Raw genomic sequence first — 27,920 nt, forward strand, 5'->3', positions numbered from 1 at the left:
GACTCAGGAATTTGATAGAGGTAAATTATTTAGCTTGATTACAAGAATAAATATTAGAGAGCAAAAACTAAGAGCAAACGCCATCCAATTTTTCATTTCAATTATTAAATTGCTAAAATTTTTATTAAGAGGAAAAAAAGGGAATGAAGGAATGATAAGAATCAAATCAGCAGCACTCCAAGCAAGCAAAGTGATTGACTTTCAGTTTCATCTCTTTGTTATTCCATCTCCAGGCCAAAGTCCATTTACTCTGCCTCTTCAATCTTACTCCTCGTTGAAGACCACCTTAATGGTGTTTGGAGAGTGAAATTTATATATTAAAAAAATCAAAATTTTTAATATGAATATGAGCAAAACTTCTCTACCCAAATTACTTTTCCTCTGGTACTACTTCAACTTCTATTCTACCCTTTTATCTTTTATATTTCGCTAATCCATTTCTATGTCCTTAACTGTGTCAAAAACCAAAAACAATATAAAGAGAAAAGATTACATAAATACGTATGAGAGAGAGAGAGAGGGAGGAAGAGGGAGAGAAATAAGTATACATTTTTTGGGTTAAGAGATAAGTATGGAATATCATAAATAAGGAATAATAAATGAGATCCTTCTAATCTCAGTATTAATGAGTGTCTTTTTTAAACCGTTGGATTTACTTAAATCTAATGGTTCAGAAAAGATGTAACTCTAAAGAGTTACACCAGGTGTAACTTGAACCTATCTCATTTGAAAATATAAATAATCAACTTATAAAATAAATATAAGTTTATTTGAAACAAATAAAAAAATCATTTAAATTATTATCCATGAAATTCTCAATTTTAGTTTGTCCAACCACTATTTGTATAATAATAATACTATATGCTAAAAATATAGATAGAAAATGTTATTAATTTTCTGTTATGCTAGAGTTTAGTTTTGATTTCGACTTGGTTTAGATGGGAACAAAACCTAATCTAAAGCTTAAGTCCAACATAAATATAAATTCCCTTTTCATTTTCATTATTATTTTTAAAATTTTCTCCAATCTCCGTTGCCAAGAATCATGTTAATACCTTGTCAAAGTCAAACCAAACATTTCTTTTTCCTTCCTATTTATTTGACTCTTTTGCTTTTGCACTAACAACTCACTTGCCACAATTTTAAAAAAAAAAAAAAAAAAAAAAAAAAAAAAAAAAAAGGGATATGTGCTGCAAAATTAGACACCAATTGAAAATCTAATTGGATTTTTTTTTCAGGTTTGACTTTATGTATAAATTAGAGTGTAACCCCCTATATATGCATGGTACAATTAAAAACAATCATAATTACATCATTCAAATTATACATGTTTTTTAGAAGATATTCAAATTATACATAATATTAGCTTATACTTTTTTTAAACCATACATTTTTAAAATATGAAATGGTTTCTTATTTTATATATATGTGTTAGCTTGTAATTCGTGCATATGCATAGATATGTTGAACAATATTGATAAAAGGAAGAAAAAATGAAAGAATTTTAAGAGTATTCGTTTGAATTTTGTAAATTATTATTATTCAAAGTGAAAAAAGTGTTGATTATTATTATGAATGTTGTATAAGGAATTTGATATTAGCATGAAACACGATAGTTGATAAAAAAATAAATCTTTCTTTCAAGAAACTGAAGTAATGAAGTTGTTTGTTTATCAAATTGGGACTAAAACCAAGAAAAAAAAAATTGAAATCTACATTTAGAATTAGTACCACATGTTTTTTAATGCTAAAGTTTTGTATTACATTAAAGTGTGCAGTGATGAAAAAGATAACGTGATCTTACCTATGAATCTCTTACAATCATATGCTCATTTTAAGTTTCTACACCTTGTTGCATCTATTAATTGTAAAAGATAAAAAAATGTTACAATGGAATGATATTGAATATGAGGTAAGAATAATAAAACGTTAAATCACAATTTGTACTTGTCGCTCATTTTCAATCTCTATTACATAGTTGCAATATTTGAATTTCCCCTCTACTAATGAAAATAGTTGAATTAGGCTCCAATTTGTAAGTTTTCTTGGTTCTTATTATTAATGTTTTTTTATAGATCTCTTTTTTTTCTTTTTTCTTTTTTGAAGAAAATTTTATAGATCTCTCTTTAAGTACATAATTTGAGCTTTCAAAATCAATTTAGACCAAGTTCCAATATTTGAATTTCCCCCATCTACTAATTAATGAAATAAGTTGAATTTGGCTCCAATTTGTAAGTTTTCTTTGTTCCTATTATTTATTATTTTTTTATAGATCCTTTTTTTTTTTTGAGGTAAATTTTATAGATCTTTCTTAAGTACATTTTGAGCTTTTAACATCAATTCAAAGGTCCTCAAAATACAATATCAAAAACCAAATAAAAGACATATATATAATAATTTTTCTACACCACCACCATTTATCATTATTTGATGATATAGTCTATCATAAATTGTAAATAATTACTTTCATATAAACCTATCATTTTTATTATTATTTATTGTCAAACAACTTATAGTTATAATAAAAATGGTGACTCAAAAGATACTCTACTATACTAATATACTAAACTTGACTGGGTGTGCCTATGAAAAGGACACATGCTTTCGCCTTTGAGATGTTGACCTCTTAGAGATATCTAAAATTGTATGACAAAAAATATAAGAAAGCAATTAGCCAATTAGTTTGTAGTAATAGAGTAATATATAGCTGCGTCGTGACCCAGTCATAGTTCGACGCTATAAACCAGACAAAAATTTTGAACATAGAAAATTGTGAATACAGAATGGGTCAGCCAATAAAATTAATTCCCCCAAAAAAATATGAAAAAGTCAGCCAATACGAATGGATCAGGCCAGTCAACCATTGAATTCAACATTTTTCTGTAGCTGACCCAGTTATAGTTCCACACTATAAATAAGAGTTGAGAGCCTCATCACCTTCATTCAAAACCTTTCTTTTTCTATAACATATATACACAAGAACCAAAAGAGAAAACCTCTCAATCAAATGGCTTCAGTTCTTCTATTACCTTCGTCTTCTTCTTCATGTTGTTGTTCAAGGAAAATCAATGCCGCTATTCATGTCCCACATCTTCCAAAACTCTCTCTCTCACTTCCAAAAATACCAATGAGAAATCTAGGTGAGGAACTGAATATAAGAGACGGGTTCATAAACACAATCCCAGTAGAAAAGATCAATGATAGATCACACAACTCTAGTACAAATATTGTTACCATTCAACTATATGCTATCTTAGAGGCTGTAGCTGATAGAGTAGAGATGCACGCCAACATTGAAGAACAACGTGACAATTGGAACACCCTTCTTCTAAACTCAATCAACATGATGATTCTCGCTGCTGCAACAATGGCTGGTGTTGCAGCCACAGCTGGTGGCATTGGAATGCCCCTTTTGGCTTTGAAATTATCGTCTACTCTTTTGTATTCCGCGGCCACAGGAATGTTGCTAATAGTGAACAAAATTCAGCCTTCACAGCTTGCTGAAGAGCAACGTAATGCTACAAGATTGTTCAAGCAGCTCCAGAGCCAAGTCCAAACCATGATCGCCATTGTAACTCCAACTCAAGAAGATGTGAAGGAGGTGATGGAAAAGGTTTTGGCCCTTGATAAAGCCTACCCACTTCCCTTGCTTGGTGCAATGCTTGAAAAATTCCCTGCAAAGTTTGAGCCAGCTGTTTGGTGGCCTAAAAATCAAGTACTACAAAAGAAAAACTTTTTACATGAAGGAAAACAATGTGACAATGGATGGAGTGAGGAACTTGAAATGGAAATGCGAGAGATTGTTAAGGTGGTGGAGAGAAAAGACATTGAGGACTATGTAAGACTTGGCAACTTGGCATTGAAGATCAACAAGACTTTAGCTATCTCAGGTCCATTACTCACAGGCATTGCAGCCTTGGGCTCAGCTTTTGTTGGTAATGGATCATGGGCACCAATAGTAGCAGTGGCTGCTGGGGCTTTAGCTAGCACAGTTAATGCTTTTGAGCATGGTGGACAAGTTGGGATGGTGATTGAGATGTATAGAAACTGTGGTGGCTTTTTCCAACTACTGCAGGAATCAATTGAAATCACACTTGTGGAAAGAGATATGGAGAAAAGAGAAAATAGGGAATTGTTTGAAATGAAGGTGGCTTTGAAACTTGGGAGAAGCTTATCACAACTCAGGGAACTTGCTAGAAAGTCAGCTTCTTCCCGTGTAGACGAATTCTCTAGCAAGCTTTTCTAGTTTTGGATATTTTGTACATAGTTAATTCAATTTTTTGATTTGTTGATTGTTTATAACTTAATTTATTCTTTGTACAATCTTCTAACATAGAAAAAATGCTCAAAAGTCTCAAATTTTATATTAGCTACTTGTGCAAAAAGAGTTTGTAAATATGTATGTATTTTCTTAGTTTCTTAGTTTCTTGCATATTATACAATAACTTGATTTTCCTATTACAAGTTGTTGAAAATTTAAGTTGCAGACACAAATAACTTTACGACCATAGCACAAGAGAGTTCAAATTTATGTTGTTGAAAAAGTAATTCTCTATTGTAGATTAGTTGCAATTCTTTGACGATCTGTCTTGAGTAGTTTATTAATTAGTAAACTATTCAAGACAGATGGTCAAAGAATTGCACTGGATAGATTATTTGAAATGTTGTACTTTATTGTTTTATAATACAATACTATTGAATAGTTGCAGTTGGCCATCGATTTGGAAATGGCTCAAGTAAAACCTTACCACAGCCTCTTTCCTTTTTGCCATCTCAGGCCAGAGAGTGAACAAACCAAAAATTCAATGTAAACCTACAAAAGGAGTCTGCTTTTCTTGTTGAGTTTTTCTTTTTTGAGGAGATATAGTTATATATATATTGGTATTTTCAATGTGCAATAATAATATAATCGAATTAATGATTATTTTAGTATATGAAACACTAAAAAATATCAGATGTGTGAATCCATATATGTGTGTATGAATCAAAATAATTTACTCTTCTAAATATTTCACTTTATATATATTTCATCAATTGCAGCTTGCCACTTTTTTGGTGTTTCTAATGAAAAAATTTAGGGTTTAAATTTTCCATCTTTTGTTATAACTATTGAATTATGATTTACATTAACCAATCATCAAAAAAAAAAAAAAAAAATATATATATATATATATATATAAATATAAATAAAGAGATCTCATATAGAAAAGCATGAGGTTCTGCTAAGTGAAGTATTCTATACAAAGAGAATTGAAATATTCTCAAGAACAAATTAAATATTGACTTTTTGTTTCATTTGGTTCAAAGTTTCAAGACTTTTCTAATTAAAAATTAAATATTCTTTGTATCCTTTGGTTCAATGTTTCAAGACTTTTCATTATTCACACATACCACAAACCTCTTTGTATTTCAATTCATCATTTTCACCTTTTGCACTTCTATCCCTTTATATATACTTACCTATAACCATTCATGCCATCCCATGTCAAATACACACAGATAAAAAATGATATCATTTACCTTCAATCTTTCAAGCTCTAACATTGTTATTTCATCTAATCCTACTCGTATGAGTTGGCTACAACCAAAGAATGAGGGCTTGCATTTTATGTTGAGTGACACCGACAATTACTATTTTGATGTTAAGGTTGGACGTTGTGGATTTACGGGTTTTGTAAATGATGTGATTGACTGTGAAAGTTTAGAATGTGTATTTTGTTTTAGAATTAAGGAAAGAGAGAAAAACAAATTTTATATCAACTTTTATTCTATAATACTCCTCCAAAGTTTATTTATTTATTTTTTTTTTTTAATTTCTCATTACTTCAATCGAATAATTATAATAAATATGTGTGTACAATTTATAATTATTGCCTTTTATGATGAACTCATTACAAATAAAGTTGTTATAATATTTATACAACATTTTCTAAAACTATCTTACATAAAATATTATAACATTATCTATGCATCGCACGGGTAACTTACTAGTTAAATTTAAAAGAAAAAGGTATTTTCCATCAAATTTGAAGTAAATCTTAACACAATATGTTAAAATACTTACTACGTAATGCTTAAGGGAGCACATTGCTCAGTTTTAAATTTTAAGAGAAGCATACCAATATTGAAAGCATTATCATTGGCTCATGCATCTGGCAGGGGTGGCTGCACTTGTAAGTAAGGGTTCAAATGAACCCCTTGATTTGAACCCCTTGACTTGAAAAAAAAAAAATATATATATATATATATAATATTTTTTCTATTAATTTAATTATCCTTAAAAATATTTTTTCACAACTTAGTTTAAATTTGCACACCCTGATCACAAATCAATTTAGCACAAAAATCAAACAACATAGATCAGCTCATCTCAAAACTAATTAACAACACAAATCACTCTCCCTTTCTCTCATGAATCTCATTTCATCTTTATTAATCTCTATTTGACTTTCTATATATTTTTGACTCTTAAGAGTAAAATGTGAGTGTTTTTGAGTTTTGAATGTCTTTCTTTATTATAAATATATATTATATACATGTGAGTGTGTGTGTGTGTGTGTGTGTGTGTGTGTTTGATACTAATTTTGTGTCTTATTTTGTTATTTTTTGATATAATGTTATTTGTGTGAATTGTGATGTGTGTGAAGACATACATGTATAATATAAATATACTATAACTTTATATAATTTATGAAATAACTAATAAATAATGACAACTCCACAAAAATAAAAATGTTATACAAACTTAAGAAAATAAAATGGTTACATCTACATTGACAATAGATAATGATAATTGACAATAAATTATCATGTAACGATTTCAAAATATGAAAACTCGTAGAAAGAAATTATAAAATTTCATATATGTGTTTTTTTTTTTTTTCAATAACACAATATATTCAAGTTATTTTTTTATTAAAATTTGTTTAATTTAAGTTTCTTAATGACTTCTCTCAAGAAAATTCCTAGAGCTGCCACTGGCATCTGGTCATCCAATTATCTAAATGCAATTTATAGAATACCATAGCAAAAAAAACACCAAAAACACGCCTCCAACCCATTATGCAACACTGTAGAAAACTTTACATGTTGCTACAATATTCTTTAAAAATAAAGGATGCTGTAGTTCATAGCATGCATTTCTTTTTAGGCCTTTTTTTTATTCAATTTCTTTCCTATCCTCTAGTTTCTGGCAAAGGAAAATTCTCCCTCTCTCACCTCTTCTCTCTCTCATATCACCACCACAACAAGCAAACCACCGTCCTCTTCCTCAATCAATTCCGCCACCATCAATAAAAACCCAAGTAACCACGTGGCCACCCCAATCTCAACATTGCATCATGCCAGAACACCAACACTAGAACCCATTTACGCCTGAGGTTTTGTGCGCGGTTCTCACATGGCAGCTTAGTAGTATGGTGGACTATTGTTTGGTTCAGAAAACTAAGGTTTGTGGCCATGGTTGTTGTTGTAGGTCTAAAAATATATAATACTAGCCGCGAACCCGCGCGTTGCGCGTAATAATTATTTTTATAGTGGTTTTATTAATTTTTTTTTTTACAATTTAAACTAATCTAATAATGAGTAATGTATTTCGTAATTATATTTTTATTTATTATAGGAACAATCATAAATGTAATATAGGAACAATCCAAAACACCAAAAAAACATAAACTAAAAAAAATTAATAAAACTTAACAATGATTAATTGAACCAATATTAGGATAAAATTTTGTTTTTGATAATCTATTAAGGTTATTTTCTTTGTAGACATTATAATGTCGGCCACCCAAAACATATTATCAAATAAACTATTATTAGCAAAATCTAAGAATTAAATTTCTATACATGCATTATTATAAAATAATAATAAAAATAAAAATAAAATTGCAAAAGTTAAAATTTGTCACCTATCCGATTATTTTTGTTTGGCTAACCTTTGCTTTTCTTTAAATAAATGGCATTATAGAGTACTTCTAATACAACTACTAAGAGTAATTTGTCCACCACAAAGGATTAGAAAATAAGCATAAATTAGTAAAGTCTCATAGTTTAACATCTAAATTGAGCACTATAAAAAATCATGCTATGCAACAGAATAAATACCAAATTATCCAAATCATACTATGTAATAGAATAATATTATATTTTTATATGCTATATTTAATTTTTTAGAACACAATAGGATAACATTTAACAATCAAAGAGAATTAAAAAAAAAAAAAAAAAAAAAAACAACAACACAACAACAACAATTTAAAAAACAAAACTAAATCACAATTTAAAAAACAAAACTAAATCTCATTAACCCAAAATAGAGTTTTAAATAATATAAAAAATTATCAACCTAAAGTAGAGATGCAAGAAAAATAAAAATAAAATCCACCAAAAAATTTAGAGAGAGAGGGAACCTTTTTTTTTTTTTTGAGGGAAAACTATGCATAGAATAGAAGAAATAGTGACAAATTTATAGTAAGAGGGTGTGAATAAGAAGAGACAAAAATAAAGGAAAATGAAGGGAAAGAGGAGGAATGATATTAATGTAGAGGGTAGTGGGGAGATGAAAAGGTAAGGGAGGGAGAAAGATTGAAAAAGTAGTGGGGAGATGAAATGGTAAGAGAGAGAGAGAAATGTTGGAGAAGTGTAAATATTAAAAAAAAAATAAATGTTAAAAACAATTATAAGAAAATTGGAAAAAAAAAAAAAAAAAAAACCCTAAAGCTTGAAAGGCTTCAACATTTTGTTTTGTTTTTTATTATTATTATTATTATTATTTTTATTTTTAAGTTGAAAATGCTCACACAAAACCCTAAAGCTAAATTGAAAAGGTTTTGGGTTGGGCTTGATTGTGGAACTAAATAAATAAGAGGTGGGCTGGATTAATTATACAGATTTATTATAGGGTGATAGTGGAAGTAAATAAATAAGTAGTGGGTTGCATTTAGAGGACTGAAAATTGTAAAAACCATTTTAAAATTGTAGGACAAATTATATTTTAAAAAAGAAAAGAAAAAAAAGAATGGCATGGCAGTAGATGTGGCGCAACGTGAGAGCAGCAGTATTAAATGCTACGCTTCAGCTTTTAGTAATATATAGATATAGATTTATTATGATGTAGTGTACAATAGAGAATGAAATGTAGGGTGTGTTAGACTTTTTTTTTTTTTTTGGAGAGAGAGAGAGTTTCAACCTATAACGTTCGTTCTTTATGATCAGACTAAGACACTAATCAGTTTTTGGTGTAGGAGGGGATGGAATTCTAGATCTCTTATTCAACCATCAGAGACTTTACTAGTTGAGCTAACTAGAACCCACGAGAGTGTTGTTAGAGTGGTAATGCAAAATAAATAAATTAGGTTTTAATGATACAAAATGCTTCTTTTTTTTTCTTTTTTTTTTTGGCATAAGCTAATGATAATGGTCTAAAAGGAGACATTGCCCAGTTTTAAAGTTTGAGAGAAACATTGTTCAGTTTTAAAATTTAAGGAAAACGTTACATATTCTAGAGGAAGTGCAGTAACCCTAAAAATAATTTTTGTATTTTAATTATATATACAAATATATTTACTTATATTTTTATATATATTCACTTCACATTATATCCGTATGGAGATTCTAATATATATAAAGATTTTCAGACCCGAACCGTTTATTGAACTGTAAAAGGGAGAGGTTCAAAATTTTTGAGGTCGAACCGGGGTCAAACCGTGATGATGTCATAATTAATTTAATAATTATTTTAAATATATATAAAAACATTAAATTAATAAAAAATATAAAAATTAACTAAAATAGTCTAATTCATTTAGAGAATTAGCATTACTTTAAATATTATTCTAATACAAGAATTTATTGTATAAATATTATAAAAATATTAAGTAAAAATATCATTACATTAATTTCTAATCTAGAATATCTACGTCTATAATATTTTTACAACAAATTATAGGTTGGTTCAAATTTGAACATATCATTAAGATTACTTTTTTGTTCCAACATTGACAACCGGTAACAACTTACCACTTAAAATTTATTATGAAAATATTGTAGGTATAATATTTCTCTTTCTAACCCAATACAAATTTAAAATCTTTTTCTTTTTTATTCGCTCCATTCACCTGCCACTCCATAGCAACACATCATGTTTGGATCAGGACATCAACTTTACCTTATTTATTTATTTATTTTATTTCCCCAAGGCTTCCATTTTCCAAGGTTTAATCTACACCACACCTTTAAAAAAAATCTCTGCACCAAGTCAGCCTTTAACTTCTACATATTTTTCCCTTCTTTCGTCTTCCTAACCTTCATTTCTTCCATACTCCAACTTCCCAGTTCATACCTTTTCTTTTTTTTTACCTTTCTTTAGTTTTCTTAAACCAGTTTACGCAACATCTAGACGGAGTAGAGGCAGGAAAACAAGACAGGGAGAGAAAGAGAAGAAGATTAAGAAAAAAAGTTTTGGACAGAGAACAAACGAGAGACAAAGCTAGCGAGATAGAGATGATGGGATCTCAATATTTTCAATGTTTGACAGCATCTCATAGTGGTTGAAGCTTTAACCATGGTGATAAGGTGTTGTGAGCTTCTAAATTTTTTTAATTTATTTTTAAAAAAGCATTGATCTGAACCATGAGAACCGGTCATGGTTCTCAAATCCGGGCGGTTCAACCGCGGCTCGAATGGTTTCGTGCTTTTTGTGCATAGAACGGTTTTGATGGTTAAAAGAACCGTGTTAGTGAGAAGTTCCCGGTTACTCGGGTCAGACCGTACGGTCTAGTTCAGGTCTAAAAACCTTGATATATATGACACCATTGGTCCATTTTAGCATTTTTTTTTTTTTTTAAGTAGATGCATTATTTCAAGAAAGATTCACCTATTTTGTTAACACTGGGGCATGTGGATATGATGATTGATGATGATTATACTAGAATTACTTACCGTCGTTACCGATAGTTAATTTCAAACTCAGCATGACAATAAGCATTTGGAAAATTTTTGCTAAATTAAGAGAAGTTGCGATGAAGTTGGCATTTTCACTTATGAACTTCATAAGTAATAAGTAATTTAGAACCACAATTTTTATCATACTTTCTTTTTCAATTATTTTATGTGATTAATTGTAACTGACTATTTGTTAGTTTCACATAAACTCACTATTTTTTCTTCACCACTTACAATTTTGCCATTGCAGATCCTAATATTTCTCAAGAAATTTGGTCACAATTATAAGTACTTGTCACCTTAACCTACTCTTTATTTATTTACTAGTATTATGCCGTGCGATGCATGGTTTAATAAAAAATATTTTGATAACATAAATAAATTGAATAACAAATAAAATGAAAAAAAAAAATGTAAGTTACATGGAAGATGTATATTATGTAAGTTCAAGTTTGGTATTTTTTTTGTTCAAAAAAAATATATTATAAAATATTTTAAAAACTATGGCAAATTGTAAAAATAGTATAACAATTATTAATAAAATCTCTCTCTCTCACTCTCTCTCTCTTTCTATGTGTGTGTGTAAAAGATAATAACAAAAAAAAAAATCTATTTTTTAAAATCTTAAAACAAACTGAATTTTGTATATTTGTCCTTATATGTAATATATTTAATTACAATGATCAATAAAAAATTTTCTAATTTTTTTTAATAATTCCAATTTATTTATGAAGAGGCAAATCATCCTAAAAGAATTAATTCCAAATTTAAGATTAAAAAATAAATTGTACTTGTACACCTAAAAGGAATTTAATTTTTTATGTTTTATTTTGAAATTTAAATCATTTGTTTTAGTGTTGATTTTATTCAAATGGTTATAAGTTGTATCACCACTTAGCTGTAAAACCAACATATGTATCCATACCCTAACTTAATAATAAATAAATATAATACCCTAACTTAATGTAACATTCTAACTTACTAATAAATAAATATAACACCCTAACTTAAAGTAATGTTTGTAATTAAATATAACACCCTAGTTTAAAGTAATGTTTGTAATTGTATTTTGCTTTAGCCTTTAAGAACACATATTTTTTTTCTCGAAAAAAAAATAGATATTAATATTTCACATGAAAAAATAATGAATTCAATAATTAAAACAGTTGAAAACAAAATTAAGCCAAAATCCCAATTCATTAATGAAAAACAATCCAAATTTTTGAACTTAAAAAAAAAAAAAAAAAAAATTGAAAACTGAGTTAAGTAAAGATAAACTTACATAGGAACTTGGACTGTTGGATATAAGAACATTTTTAGATCATTCTTTTTCTCTTGTATCCAATTTCATGTTGATAGCAAATTTTGCTTTTAAAGAAGATAGATTACATGGAACAAAGTATCAAACAAAAACCATAACAAATTAAATCCACAATAAAATATTGATGTCAACAAACAAATAATCATGTGATGAGAAAAGAAATTATATAAATATATTTTTTGCTATATTGACGTCTAAAAAAAAACACTAAAAGGTGCGATCAAACATAGAATTTCAGCCTATCTTTAAAACTTGTTGATAAAAATCATATAATATATAATAAAAAGGCAACAAATACACAAAATCTATTCAATTTGATGAAAGAAAAAAAAAAATACCTACAAGGTTGTAGGTAGGGTAGAAAGGAGAAGGGAAGAGTATAGCAAATAATTGTAAGATATGTAGAAGAAAGAATAATACACTAAAAAATTGTGTGAATATAGAGAGAATTTTAGGTTGTGAAGAAGATGATATGAACAAAAAGAATGGGTTTAGATGAAAATCAATTACACTTTTTTTTTAAAACTTCATTATTAGGAAAAAGATTAAATAAGATACAAATTTATCCAAAAAATTAAAGAAAAGAAAAGAGAAATGTAGTTAAAAAAAAAAAAAAAAAAAAAAACAAAAAACAAAAACTAAAACAAAAACGTAGTTTGATACACAGTATTTAAATTCTATCTTTTTCTCTTTTATGTACTTTTTATCTCTTTTTTTTTAAAATTTAAATTCTATCCTTTTTTTTAATATAGGTAATTATATTCTATTGATTTTAGACTTTGTTGATGTCATTTTAGATAAACACCACTGTAGTTGTAGATGTAAACCAAATACTTTCTTTTGTTAATTATTAGGAAAAAGATGACATAAGATGCATATTTATTAAAAAAAAACAAAATGTACTTAAAAAATTAACAAAACATATGTTGATACACAATAGTATTCAATTCTTATCTTTTTCTTTTTTTAATTCTATCTTATTTGCTTTTATGTATTTTTTATTTATTGAAACCTTTTATATATATATATATATATATATATATAGAGGTAATTCTGTTCTATTAATTTTAGGTTTTGTAGATTATATTTTAGATAGGCACAATTGTAAGTTGTAGTTATATGGTACCAGCCAGCTAAATTTTTTTTTGAAATTTTAGAAAACACTTATTGTAGGTTGTATGTTTTGTTAAAACACTTATTATTATTTTATTTAAAAAAATTAATAAGAACAAATAAAATGTTGTTTTTATCTAAAAATTACTGCAATTTTGTGCAACCACTTGGATTAAGTGAAATTTTAGAAGAAGGTAAGTGAAATTTCATTACACACTAAAATCCTTTTGAAACAAAGTTACTAAAAATCTTTATAAAATACGTTTGCCGACTTAAGCAATCCAAGTCCTACTTGGATTCCTTCTCAAATAAAAACTAAAATAAAAATAAAGTCCTACTTGGATTCGGTAATTATGCTCCACGGCACAAACCAACCTTTGCTATATATATATATATATATATACATTACATGTTTTGTGCCTCAACATTGGTTTTGTAATAGCGTTCTAGCTGAGGCAATTTACTTTGGGAAAAAAGGTTTCCCCTTGTGGCCAGAGAGCTCCTTTGGGTGTGTATTTGGAATTCGGGGTTTATGAGAATATTTTGATACTTCCTTTGTAATCTACATCTTTTCCTTGAATCATATATATTTGTATGTTCGTTTATACATAAATACATAAGAGAGAGAGTCACAAATCTTGGGATAAAGAAACTTACAAGATTCATCATAAAGATCATTATTCCCAAGATGGTCTTCCCACAAGATTCGTATTCCAGTTCATTTAGTATCATGGGTGTTCATGATGATACACATAAAGCAAATCTTAAGGCTTATGGAGGAATGTGTATGGATTGTGTGAATGAAGCATTCAGGTTCAAGTACATTGATTAGAATTTGTGGGTTAGCCCTGATGATGAAATTTCTCAGTTACAGATGGTAGTAGAGTAAGAGAAATTGTTAAACAATAAAAAGATTGTTTTAGTTCTTGATCTAGATAAAACTTTACTTCATACAACAAAAAGATCGAAATATCTGAAAACCCCTGAAGAACTTTTGCAAGATAAGTTCAAGGATAGCCTATTCCGTGTGCAACCTTGGGCGATGATGACCAAGCTGAGGCCTTTCGTTCACACTTTTCTGAAAGAAGCAAGTACCATGTTTGAATTGCATATATGTACAATGGGTAAACGAGATTATGCATAAAAAATGGTTGAGTTTCTTGACCCTGAAAAAGTTTACTTCAAATCCAGAGTTATTGCACGTGAAGATTTAGTTGACTCAGAAGAGAAGAGTCTTGATCTTGTGCCAAGGCACAAACGTATGGCTATTATTCTTGATGATAACCTGCATGTGTGGAAACATGATCAATCAAACTTGATTCTTGTTCAGAAATATTTTTACTTTAATTCAAAAAGTGCCAAGAGTATTGCATCTTTTTCTGCATTGAACACTGATGAAGATGAGACCACTGGCGTGCTCGCCACCATTCTTGAAAAACTTAAACTAATCCACAGACTGTTTTTCAACCCAAAATCCAAGGGTGGTCTTGTGCATAGAGATGTTAGATCGATACTTGCAAACCTTAGGGTACTCCAAGGATGTAAATTAACCTTCAAAGGTAATTTTCCCACGAGTTTGAAGCCAGAAAATTCGTGTCTTTGGTTGATGGCAGAGGAGTTAGGAGCAATTTGTTCTATGGATGATGTTCTTACCCCCTTCACACATGTGGTCACTTGGGCTGCCACAGCAGAGGAGTCTCAGCAGGCAGAGCTGGATAAAACTATTTTGGTCCATTCAAGGTGGTTACATGCTTGCTACGATGCATGTAAAAGGTATCCTGAAAAAGATTTTCAGGTTGAGCTGAAAAACTAGAAGTTGAGGTCATCTTAGTTCACTTCTACTAACAGGACTGGGCATAGTTTCCAATTTTTTTGTTGTTGTAACACTGCAATTAGTGAACTAGAGGGTTTTTCCTAGACAAAGAAATTCAGGGTTCATAACTTTATTTTTTTGTGGGGCAGTGTTTATTCCACACAACTTTGTGGATTCACAAACTGTATGGAACATGTTTTTCCCTTTTTTGAGCTTGATTTCAAGTAGTTAATTGCTACATCTAGGAATCGAATTGTTCCTCAATTGTGATGAGACATGATTGCTGTGGTTTTTGATAATATGATTCTTATATCTCCTTGACGTCCACAATTTTGTCTGTGAATGTGGCCATGGGATTCTAGACAAGTCTACCCTGTTGAATATATCGAATTATGCTATTGTTAGATAGAGAAGTCATATTGTGTATCTGCAATTGCATGAATTGAAGGGGTGGGAGAATATTTAGCCATGTTAGTCTAATATCAGGTGGTTAAACAGATCTTGAATCATAGTTGAACATATATAGACAGAGAATGGAAGCGGAAAGAGTTTTACTATCACCAAAAGGGCCAAAACTGTTCATACAGAAAATGAAAGCCACCATCCACCACTAGCTTGTGCCCAGTGAAACAGAACCAAATCGTCAAGGCTACTTGTTTCGCTTTTAATACAACTCTTGTAATAATAAGTGTGGCTTATCAAGTTTTTCGGACTTGCTTGGCATTTATCGATCTTAGGACCCAATCTCAAAATATTGTTTCATACTCATTATTGTACACTTTTCATACTTAAATGTTCATAATTTCACGAGTGATGTACACATTTTTTTATTATTAATGTTCACATTTAAAACATGAAATGAATGATGTGTACTAACAGATATACATTACATTGTATAGATGTTGTATAACAATATGAAGGTAGTATACAACATAAGCAAGATGTGGCTTGGGCGTTGAACCCTTGTCTCTTGCCTTATATTCTAATATTTTTTATGATATATTTTTCAGGATTTTTTTTTTTTTTTTTTAATTTTTGGTATCAATCCAATTGAATTTTGGTCATTTTTCCTTAGAATTGGCTGAATGTTTACGTCCCAAACTCCCAATAGAATAGGTAGAGAACTAGTTGAAACAGCACTGTGACATGAATGCCACTTTTTACTAATAGATTAAGCGGAAGAGTTGCATGGTGAATGTTTAATTGAAAATGGAGAAATGCCAGATGCACGAGGACCTTGATGCTAATAATATAGTTTGCAAACTCAATGTGATCGTGTAATGCAAATTTATCTCGATATAATTACGTCTTCTTAGTTTCTTCCAAAATCTGTCATGAAAAAATCAAGTTGTACCAAAGACAAGTGTTGAGTTGTTCTAACTTGGCTCATTTGACTAAAATCATGGTTTTAAAAACCGGTACAGTCAAAGAATCGGAATAGAGAGTGATTCTTGGTTTTATGGTCGGACCGATGGTCGAACCGATGATGTCATAAATAATTAATTAATAATTATAAAATATAAATAAATAAATAAATAAATAATTTTATAACTAATATTTTAACTAAAAAATTAAATTAAATAACAGTAAAACATTAAGCCTTAATTTTAATTTATAAGAAATGATATGTCCACAATATTTTTACAATATTTCTATAACAAATTTTAAGTGGCAAGTTGTTACTAATTGTTATTGTTAGGGAAAAAAAAGTAATTTTAGTATTAAGTTCAAATTTGAACCAATAACAATTAACCACTTATAATTTGTTGTAAAAATATTGTAAATATAACGTCTCTCTTTATTTATATATTAGACAGCCAAACTCAAGCCTACTATAAAAATTATTTTAGTTGTTTTTTCATTTAGCAAATATCAAAAAGTCACCAGCGAGTGACAATATCATTGCCCATTACCTTTCCACCACATATCCGACCTTTAGTCCTTTACACGTTGATACTCCACTCACCACATATTTTGAAATCTTACATCCACACCTTGGTTAATTAAAAGCTTTGTACTAGTTTCTTCTTTTACTTTTCTCTCATTTCTCATCTCTTTGCCTTCAGTACTCTCTCTCGGTCAATATTTGTGCATCGGTGCATGTGCAAGTCTCCAAGAGCAGCAGCAAGATTTTTCTCATTCTTTTTATTCAGCCAAAAAAAAAAATACAAGAGCAGCAAGAAAAGCTCTTCAACTGAAGCGGACATTGTACCTGCGTGGCTGCATCTCTTTGGTTTGAGTTTCCTCAGTTCTTTTCAACTGTGTCAAGTCATAAATAGTAAATCTGATATTTTTGGTGTCAGTGTGGCCATCTAAGGCTTCACAGCTTTAGACTTAACAACATTTTCAAAGTCAAAACCTCTATTCTTCTTAAATCTAAAACAAAAACTCTTTTTTATTTTTAATTTTTTGTTCAGAAACACAGTGGCTGAAGTGTTATTTAAAAACCGGTTTAACCGTAGCGATTGCCGGTTTTTCAGTTAAACCGGCGGTTTTTCCGGTTTTTCTTTTATTTCCGGTTTTTAGTAATAACCGGACAGAATTAAAGTCCGATTCTCGATTGAACCGGTTTAACCGACTGGTCCGGTCCGGTTTTTAAATCTATGACTAAAATATTGGGCGAAAATGACCAATTGGCCTTAAAATCGTAACTATCTAGTTAGTGGGCGCTGTTTAGAAACATATTTTGTTTATAGCATCTCGAGTCTTAAAGACTCGATTTTGGTCTTCAAAATCGAGTCTTTGAGGCTCGATTTGTAGCTTGGACCAACTCTGATGTGGCAGAACTGCCACATGGCATTTACATGGAAATCGAGTCTCTAAGACTCGATTTCTAAGCCCTATATATAACACTCAGACCAAACCAAACACCAGAGCATCAGAGGAAAAACCCAGAGAAAAAGAAAAAAGAAAAAAGAAAAGAAAACCAGAAACAGAGAGGGAGAGTAGATCGAGATCGGAGATCCAGGCACGCGAGGCATGACCAGAAACTGACCAGCGACCCAGGCGGCCTGGGGCTCGCGCCAGCCAGCGTCGAGCGCGGCCAGGGGCTCGCGCGCGGCCTGGGGCTCGCGCGCGACCTGGGGCTCGAGCGGCCTGAGGCTCGCGCACGGCCTAGGGCTCGCGAGAGCCTAGGTCGCGCGCAAGCCCCTGGCCGAGCGCAACGCTGGCCGCGCTGGTGAGGTTCTCTGTTTCTCTCCCTCTAATCTGATCTGATCTGTTTGTTTTGGGTATTTCGGCAGGTAGAGACTTTGAATTTTTTTAAAAAAATTTTGGGTTTGAAATCGAGTCTTAGAGACTCGATTTCCAGGTGGACACCCATGTGGACAAAGTGCCATATCAGAAATGGTCTAAGCATACAAATTGAGCCCCAAAGACTCGATTTTGAAGCCCAAAATCGAGTCTTTAAGACTCGAGATGCTATAAACAAAATATGTTTCTAAACAGCACCTACTAACTAGATAGTTACAATTTTAAGGCCAGTTGGCCATTTTCGCCAAAATATTGACATCAATCTTTAAACTAGTTCAGTTTTTATGTTCACGTTTGATTTGTTAATTTCCCAAATGAGTTTGAGCTTGTACTTGAGCCCTACTAAGTTGGTTAAATAAATTAACTTAAACCCACATATGTAATCTATAATCTATATATATATATATAATAAATAAATAAATAAATAAAAACTTTTTAAGTTTTTCATAATTTTATACTCATTCTTTTATTAAATATATATATATATAATTTTTTTAAAATTCTATTTCATAATTAAAGTCTCCACTAGATTCTTACCAAATTATTTAAACAGTAGAATATATAGTTTTATTAATAAAGATAATAATAATAAATTCCTACTAATCATCACCATTTTATATTTAGACAAAATAAAAGAAAAAAACAAAGATCAAATTTTATCAAAACCTTTTTATGCATTGCATGTTAGTCTAAAGATCTACTTATGAATTATCTAGGAAAAAAATTACCGATTAATTCATTCACATTACTAAAGTAATAATTTTTATAAAACAAACCATCAAAAAAAAAAATTATAAAACAAGTATAAAAAGTATTTGACAAATTTTCATTAAAGTTATAATGCTTACAATATTGAGTCAAGTTTCGTTTTTGCATTTACTAATTGAGTTTCAAACCCAAATAAAAAAGAATTAAAATTGAGTTTCAAACTTTAGTTCAATCAATTAATCATTGTTAAGTACAGTCAGTGAGACGCCCGTTACAAGGGTGCACTGAATAGTAAATAACCACCTCAACACACTTTGGTATTACCGGTGACCATATCAGAATAACAGAATACTGGTTTCAATGCAACCAAAACCACAATATTTAGGTTAACCACGTCAAATTAGCAGACAATTTCTCAAAAAATTCACTCTATATGCCACAACACAGCTAATGAGGCTCCTCTCTCACGCTCTTGATGAGCTATAGTGAAGTTCAACATGGATTTTGGTAGAGAATGGAACATTCATAAGTTCATATATGTATGCATTTATGATGTGTGCACATGTCAATGAATGCGTTCAAATTCATTACAAGAAGCATAAAACTATTTCATTACAAGGCCATGAATAAAACTATTTCAGTCACCATAAGCTAACATCGAAGCAGTTGAAGCAAAGAAAGGTAAATCATTAATAAGAACATTTTCAAAAATTACGCTTGAACAGTTGCATAAAATAGTAAAAACAACTAGCACAGTGAACTCATAGAAGCTGAGGTCAAATGTGACAGTAAAAGCTGAAAATTAAATGTGCTACTGGCCTCTTATATTTATGTCCACTCAAACAACTAAATCCCAAGGTCCTTCTCAAGTAGTTCTCCGTCCTTAACAAGCCTGCATTAATCCCTCAATGGGTAAGTGTGATGCGTCCAGCAACTTGATCAAGATCTCGCCGGCCACTGGATGTGATTTTCCTTCCGCTGGCAGACAATAAAAGTTGTCGTAAATACCAAAAAATTTATGGGATGTTAGATTGATGATATTGTCCTCACATGATGTTGGGAGGTACTTTATCAAAGAACAATACATGATTGACCCATGTAAATAAAATTTCGTTCTGAATTTAGAAAAAAAAAAATTAGTCCTTTCCTAAAAATTATTCGCACAGAGAACAGTAAAACAAAGTTTCTTATCAGGTATTCAGGCTTCTTTTCAACGTGACTAGAATGCCCAAAAAATTGTCTTAATTTATAATGTAAACAAAAATCCGTTTTCTAGATGCTTTCATTTATACCGTGCAGAAGATTGTAGGAAAAATTACCATGTCTTATTAATTTGTATCCCAAAAAGAATAACTTTTATAAATTGAGATCATATTTCTCACTGAGGAAAACCTTGGATACATTTAACACAATAAACAGACCCTCAACTTTTGAGGGTATGAAATGAACCACATCAGGAACCCTTTTCTTTCAAATACACAATTCCAGTAATAAGGAGAATATTTTTATTTGGGGTTTGAATAATCCAAACATTAAGCCACAAATTGCCATTCTTTAATAAATGAACCACAATCAATGCCAAAGATACTCACCCCTTTGCGTCAATTTCAACAATTTTCATTGTCTGCAATTGCTGAAGTATGTGACGAGCAATAGCACCACTGCTTTTACAGAAATGAGGTGGGCGACTGCCATTTCTCTTGCTTCCTCCATAGATCCTTCTGAAGGCACCAACACCTAGACCCCCCCTCAAGTAGATCTTCCTTGCCATGGAAGCTACAGTACAATTGAGTTAAAAATGCAATCACAATACACAATTATAGTAGAAAACATTTACATGTGATTGCATGCGCACACTTTTTTTAGGGGGGAGAGAGAGGGAGACATACCAGCTCTAATGTAGTACCAATCTGGGTCATATGGAGCAAGTTCCTTAAATGTTGCAGTCTTAACAAGATCAGTCCATTCAGGCAGCTCAACCTATTAGAAAACATGGAGACAGAAAGAAAACATAAGAATAGCAGCATGGCTCAAAACTGTTGCTTACATTTACAAAACAATATAAATCCTTAATGCCAAAGAAAGCCACAGGAACTTGTTAATTTCCATAATAAACAAAAGACACGAGAAAGCAAATTAAACCCCCTATACAAATATGGGAACAAGCAACAGCCTGCTTTCACATAAACCCACATAAAAATGATTGCACAAAACAGAAGTAATAGAAATTACATTAACAGAAGTAAAATATGTTAGTTCCTGTTGATAGCTAAACACTCATTCATATGCTGGTTGGCATTAAGGCATCAATTGACTAAAAGGGATAGGCTACTATCTTGAGGCTATAAAGGGAACTGCTTATGTGTATTTTTCAGAATTTCTGTTGAGACACAGATCACCTCTTCTTTCAAAACTGAAGCTACTTTTTCTCTTTCACTACACCAAGCCCACGAACTTTAGCCCAGGGCCATGTGCATCAAAACCCAGCGACTTGTTAGCAATAATTTTTCTGTGGACTTCCGGATGCAAAGGATGAGTCCTTTTTCCTTCTCACGAACCATGGGAGTGCCTAAGGGGCCAGGCATGCTATTTCACTCAAAGGCACTAGAAGAAGACTATGCAGCTCTGTTTAATCAATGATCCTTATAATTGTTGGTGGGACACTGTGATTGAATGGGTGCAAAGGAACTAAAGAAGAGAATATTTAAATCTACGTGTACGGAGCACATCTAATTGGAGCACATCTAATATGTCTTCAAATGCCAACATGTTCTTTTGTTTTTATTGTTTTGGTAACAAGTGTGGTTCAGGGTGCTGTCTGTTGCCCATTGTTGTTGTTTGGTGTGTTTGTGGTTTTGTTTGTAGCAGCTTATTTGTTGTTGATGATTGCTTGCAGCGTTGCTGCTGAGTTTTGAACTATTGTATTCAGTTCTTTGATTTTAATGATTGTCACACATTCATCTAAAAATACACGACTACAATATAGTTCTACAAATATAAACACGCAAGGAAATCAATCTAAACTTTTCCTTTTAGACCATGTAATCATGTTTAACTATTAGATATCCCCCTGAACAAATTTGCTAAAGACATGACACAAACAAACCAATATATAAAGAAGAACTACTCCACTATTCTTTACACCACATCTCCATCCTAATAAGCACCCTTATACATCAATGAAAAAAAAAACCCTTAAAACAAGAAGTTCCATAGAATCTATCATTTCTATAACTTTTCAAATGAATCACGTCTTTCCACACACAAAAGAAGAAAAAAAAACCCATCTTTGGAACAATCCCAAAAATGGGTACCTGGGATTTCCATGAAAAATAAAATATTTTTTTGCAATTTTCAGATTTACATAGAAGTACAAAACAAACCTATCTGCCCTGCAACTCAAACATCCACAATAATAAGCTTCCAATGTATATTTCATCAAATGGCTAACCACAAATACCCAAAAGAACAATCACTTTCACTTCTCACTAAAAAATAAATCAAAAAAAACAAAAGGTAAAAGTTTCAGATTCATAGAACAAAACAGATTTACGCATCATCAACATGTAAAAATAAGAGTTCATGAATAGAGAGAGAGATATACATGGCCAGAGCGTTTGAGGTGAGCGGCATAGGCCTTGACGAACTCGTGAGGTGACACATCTTTTACGGTTCTCGCCGCCTCCATTTTTTCTTCTTTCTTCTGGTGCTGCTGCTTGTGCTCTTGCGGCGATGTGTTGTATGTGTGTGAGAGGGTTTGTGAAAAGAGAGTATATAAGATACGTTTCAGGAATTAGGGTTAACCAAGCGCATGACTCTTTTTTTTTTTTGGTCACTGAGATTTTGAAAATTACTTCTTTGACCCAGCTATTCTTTTTTTTTTTAGTCCTTAAAAAAATTCAGGTTTTTATATTTGGATAGTTTGGAGTTGAAGATTTTGAGAGGATGACAAGTTGAGGAAACTACAGGCTGTTTGATAAGGTTGTTCTAATAACGTTGTTTAAGTGTTGTGGAAATATGTGTGGATAAAAAAGTATTGTAAAAATACGAGTTGTATTGTTTAAACAACTAAAACTATTATCTAAACAATATTACCAAACACCCCTTACCTTGTCTAATCTCAGCCTCACAAGGTCTTGTGAGACCCCACCCTGCCCACATTTACAATTATTTTAAAAATAATAATAATAATAACCTCTTACAATAATATAAATCATATGTTCTTGATTTTATTGCCCAATAGTACATTTATAGTGTCCTTGTTATTTTGAATAAAATTTTTGTTACTTATCAATATATGTGTGTGTGTTGGGGGGGTGGGGGGGTAAAAAATTCTCAAGAAGGTTAAATAAGCTATTAAGACAAATTCCTTCCTAGGTGACCGATTAGCACAATTTATTTATCAATTAAACAAGGTGAAAACTCCACAATAGGAAGTTCAAACAACTACTCTATGAAAGCAAGATTGTATTAATATTACAAGCAACAACCATTACACTCTTTTCCTGTGGTACTAGGACTTTAAAAATAAAGGAATGTCTCTTCTTCTATTTTTCCTCTCTCTTTTCTAGTCTTTTTTCTCATCCCCTTTTTCATTGCCATCTCCTCTTCTTTTATAGGCATTCTCCCGTTCCTTATCCTTCCAGCTGGTTTGCCCTTAATTTGATCTTTTTGGGATATTTCCCCTTCTTCTATTGGTTTCTCCCCCCTTCTTATCTTGAAACGAGACTTTTGGGGGGTGTTTGTACTGTTTAGGTTGTCCTATATGCACTTAATGTGGAAGAAATTAGGTAGAAAACCTTTAATTAATGTGAAGGTGATAGTTTTTGTGATTCTTATCCTCTTAGTGAATTTCCCGAGGTATATACTTGGTGAGAATGGCACCTCAATATAAAAAAGGAATTAGTTCCATATTACTCCTTTGTATTTTCCGAGATCATCTGTGTTTATTACCTCATATGAGAGTTTCAATGTTGGCGGCATATCCCGATCTCCTTGGGAATCGTCTAGGGGGACACTTCTCTTTGTGGTTCATAGAGATGGGTTCAACCTGTCCTTTTTAGTATGAGCTTTCAAGCCCTTTGTGCCTCGACCCATAATTGAATCCACTCCCCACACAATAGCCTCCCATGAACTCCATGTCATTAGTGCTGAGGTGGAGATCATGGTTTGAGATAGATGGGAGGTAATCATTAACTGTCACTGATGTGAGGTGGCGCTATCAAGTAATAAATGTTCCAAACGTGCCCAAGTTTATTGCCCTTCGATTAATGGCATGCATGTTTATGAATGGCTAGATGTGCATTTTGGAAAACGGAAAAGGGTGTGGGAAACCAAGGGTCACTTTCCCCCTTTTTCCTGCTCTCTCCTTCTCTATAAAAGGGGGAACTCAAACTAGTTTCTGAGTTCCCATTTTCTATTTTTCTCCTTTCCCTCTCCAAGCTCTCTCGAGTTCTTCGTACTCCTTCTCACTAATAACTTCTTTGACCTTACTCAAGTGTACTCTGGCATTTCGTCTCTCTTTTTCTTGTTTGTAAGTCTTAATTTCTTCCTCTTTGCTCTTCTTCTTCTTCTTCTTCTTTAATTTTTAATTTTTAATTTTTTACATATCAAATCTAGTTAATGGGGAAGTTCAAACCCATGGTTGATACACTTGAAAGGTTAGCTGAGTTTAAAAGGGTGTATAGTATCCTCGAGGATGTAAAGGTGAGACATTGCCCCGAGTCTGAGGCAATATTCTCAAGAAAGGAAGGTAGGGTCGTTATTCCCTGGGTAGCGTTTGTATAGGGTGGGGTTAGGATCCCTGTGAGTAAGTTATTAACCAACTTTTTAAGGCATTTCAAAGTGTGCCCCGACCAATGTACCCCTAATGTATTTAGAGTTATTAGTAGCGTAGATGTACTTAATAGGAGACTCGACCTTAGTTTAACCGAGCATGATATTAAATATATATATATATATAGCTTCCAAGATAGTAAATCCTCGGGATTTTATTTCAAAATCTAGCATGGGGAAGTAAGACTCATATCGGGCCTTCCGGATTTCAACAAAGAGAAAGAAGGAGATTATTTGATCATCTCGGTGAATTGGTATCTCGATGGAATCCATTATCCCACAACTGCGGGTAGAGCAGGTGGGTAGGATTTTTAGGAGCTTCTTTCTTATATCTTTATTTATTCATTTCATATGTATGTGTTAACACAGTTCATTCGATATTATCTTCCTAACTAATTTCTATATCGCTCCTTTATCTTTTCAGATGACCATGCATTCAAAAAGAGAAGACAGTTGATCAACTCCACAGATTTGAACAGGCTACTGAGATCTCCCATATACCCTCACTCAGACGGGAAACTTCAAGCCAAGTATCTTATCCTCGGGTATACCTTTGTATACTGGAGTTTTTAAAACGTGGGAAGGGCAATCACACAAAATCACCCTTTACTCCCTTACATTGACATCCGAGTAAAGGAGTACATTCTATCCCTGTCTAAAAGAGTGCAGAAGGATGAAGACGTAAGGATTTTCCACCTCCTTTCACCCCGGGAACACCTAGGAGTTATGGTAGCTATTCTTATCAACAGCCTGTGCCAAAGAAGAAGAAGAAAGATGGGTAATTCCACTTCTCAAGATTCCTCTACTAGGATTTAAGTGCCTGAACTCCCGACCACTCTTCTTAAAGAAGATACCCTGGAAGAAATGTCTTACCAATGAACCCGAGTCACTCTCAACCAAATTCTGGGTGCACCCCCTTCTACTCAAGCCCCAGTTGCCCTCGTGGTGACTTTAGCTATTCCTGTGTCCACTACTCCATCTCATGGGTCGCAAGGTAGGTGAAAACAGCAAAAGGGAGAGAGGGGGAGTTCTGGTCCTGTGGTGACGATCCTTGACCTTGAAGACTTTCCTACTGTGGGGGCCGATGCCCCTGTCCAAACTTAAGGAGCCTACACAATGTCCTTCGTAGTAGATGGGGAGTCCCTTCTTATGACTGACAGAGTTAGGCCCTAAAGATAGGGTTGAGGGGGCCTCGTTGTTAAGTGTGTGGGTCGGGCACTCCTTCTTCCCAAAGATATGAACCACTGGGAGAAGTGGGATGACAACTCCCTCCTCTTCAACATGAAGAGGGAAGTGATCATGGTAAGTTCCCCCCCATCTCTTTACTTTTCTTTCTTTTTTCATAAGTTAAGTTCTACTTCTAACTATTATCTTGTGGGGTTATCAATGTTCCACAATGTTGAAGAAAAGGTATTTGGCTACTAAGGCCAAGTTAGAGGAGCTGGCTAAGGACAACGAGGATCTCCTTAGCAAAATCTCAGATGCAATGAACAAAGTATTCAAGTCAGAGAAGCTTCACTCTGAGGCCAAGGAGAATACCAAGGCTATAACTAAGAGGAAAGAAGCTTTAGAGAAAGAGCTCCAGGAAGCTAAAGAGAAGTTAGAAGAAAAGGAGACCGAGCTGAAGGCCTTTGTCACTGTGGACGATGAGAAGATTCAAGTTGCATATTACCAAGACCAGACTGATTACATTATCTTGGTGAAGCCTGAAGTGCAGTGGAATCTTCAAGTTTACTTCACCAAGGGGTGGACCAAGGCCTTAGACAAGATGCAGGTATAGGCTTCCTCTACTCTGAGGCAAGATGATAGCATCCTTATCTCGGTTGACTTGATAATAGTCCCAAACCTCGAGATCCAGGCTATTATCAATAATGAGTCCCCGATGAGGGAGGCCAGGGGTCCACCTGCAGTTAACCTAATGGCAGGTGATTTGGCAAGTTCTGAAGAGGAGCCGTTTTGTGGAGGGGTGGCTTAAAGCTTCTTAGATCCTAGCTTTACTTTCTTTTTATTTCTAGTTTTTATATGCCTTGTCTAGAGGGTTAATTTTGTAATTCAGACTATCATTCTTCTATATATATATATATATATATATTGCATTCCCATATTTCTTGAGCATTTATTTTCATTCTTTATTGTTTTTTAATCCTCTTTCCTCCTTTAGTTCTAGAATTTCACTAAGGTAGGAAGTTTGTTTTAATGAAAGTAGAGAAAAAAAGTTCAGCTTTGTGGGATTGGTTAACACCATTTTTTTTTAAGTCTCAATTTTCTTTTCTCTTAGTGACCCTAGAGTCAGGCTAAGGCAGAAAATTCAACTTAAGACCTATCTGAGACAAAGATAGGGTCTAGTACCATGGGGTTTGCATCCTTTTTGTTTTTTTGTTTTGTTTTTTGTTTTTGTTTTTTTGTTTTTTTTTTTGTTTTTTTAAGTCTTAATTTCCTTTTCTATTAGTGAACCTAGAGTTAAGCTAAGGCTGAAAATTTAACTTAAGACCTAATTGAGGCAAAAACAAGGTCTAGTACCACCGGGGGGGGGGGGGGTTAAGTCTCAATTTCCTTTTCTGTTAGTAACCCTAGAGTCAGGCTAAGACAGAAAATTCAACTTAAGACCTACTCGAGGCAAAGACAGGGTCTAGTACCACAGAGTTTGTTTTTTTGCACCATAATCTCAACGTCGTGGCTTGGGCCTTCTTAATGTCCTTTGCTATTTTCTAGACTTAATAGTAGTAAACATGGATAATGTACAGACTTCTATATATCGATCAAAAGTAATAAGTAATACTTTTTAAAGTTAAATACATTCCATGGCCTAGCTACAGGTCTTTCATCTAAGTCCTTTAGTCGATATGCCCTTGTCCTCGAGATTAATGTAACTCGATATGGCCCCTCCCAATTAGATCCTAGTTTTCCCATGGTAGGATCTTTGGTATTCCCCAA

At 32.3% G+C, this 27,920-nt stretch overlaps 2 protein-coding genes and 1 pseudogene across 2 annotated transcripts; 2 read left to right on the forward strand and 1 right to left on the reverse strand.

Moving 5' to 3' along the window:
• Positions 1-3,007: 3,007 nt before the first annotated feature.
• Positions 3,008-4,246, forward strand: LOC115963025 (probable F-box protein At4g22030). Its single transcript, XM_031081909.1, has one exon. It carries the CDS (start codon positions 3,008-3,010, stop codon positions 4,244-4,246), a length of 1,239 nt encoding a protein of 412 aa, XP_030937769.1.
• A 9,858-nt stretch (positions 4,247-14,104) lies between these two features.
• Positions 14,105-15,361, forward strand: LOC115962973 (annotated as a pseudogene).
• A 4,358-nt stretch (positions 15,362-19,719) lies between these two features.
• LOC115965857 (40S ribosomal protein S19-3-like) lies at positions 19,720-22,920 on the reverse strand. Its single transcript, XM_031085146.1, has 4 exons — positions 22,756-22,920; positions 21,041-21,131; positions 20,744-20,927; positions 19,720-20,129 (listed from the first exon to the last, which is right to left on the reverse strand). The coding sequence occupies exons 1-4, from the start codon at positions 22,837-22,839 to the stop codon at positions 20,057-20,059; spliced, it is 432 nt and encodes a 143-aa protein (XP_030941006.1). The 5' UTR covers positions 22,840-22,920; the 3' UTR covers positions 19,720-20,056.
• Between the last annotated feature and the right edge of the window lie 5,000 nt (positions 22,921-27,920).

The sequence above is a fragment of the Quercus lobata genome, chromosome 10, assembly GCF_001633185.2.
Source record: "Quercus lobata isolate SW786 chromosome 10, ValleyOak3.0 Primary Assembly, whole genome shotgun sequence".
Lineage (NCBI taxonomy): Eukaryota > Viridiplantae > Streptophyta > Magnoliopsida > Fagales > Fagaceae > Quercus > Quercus lobata.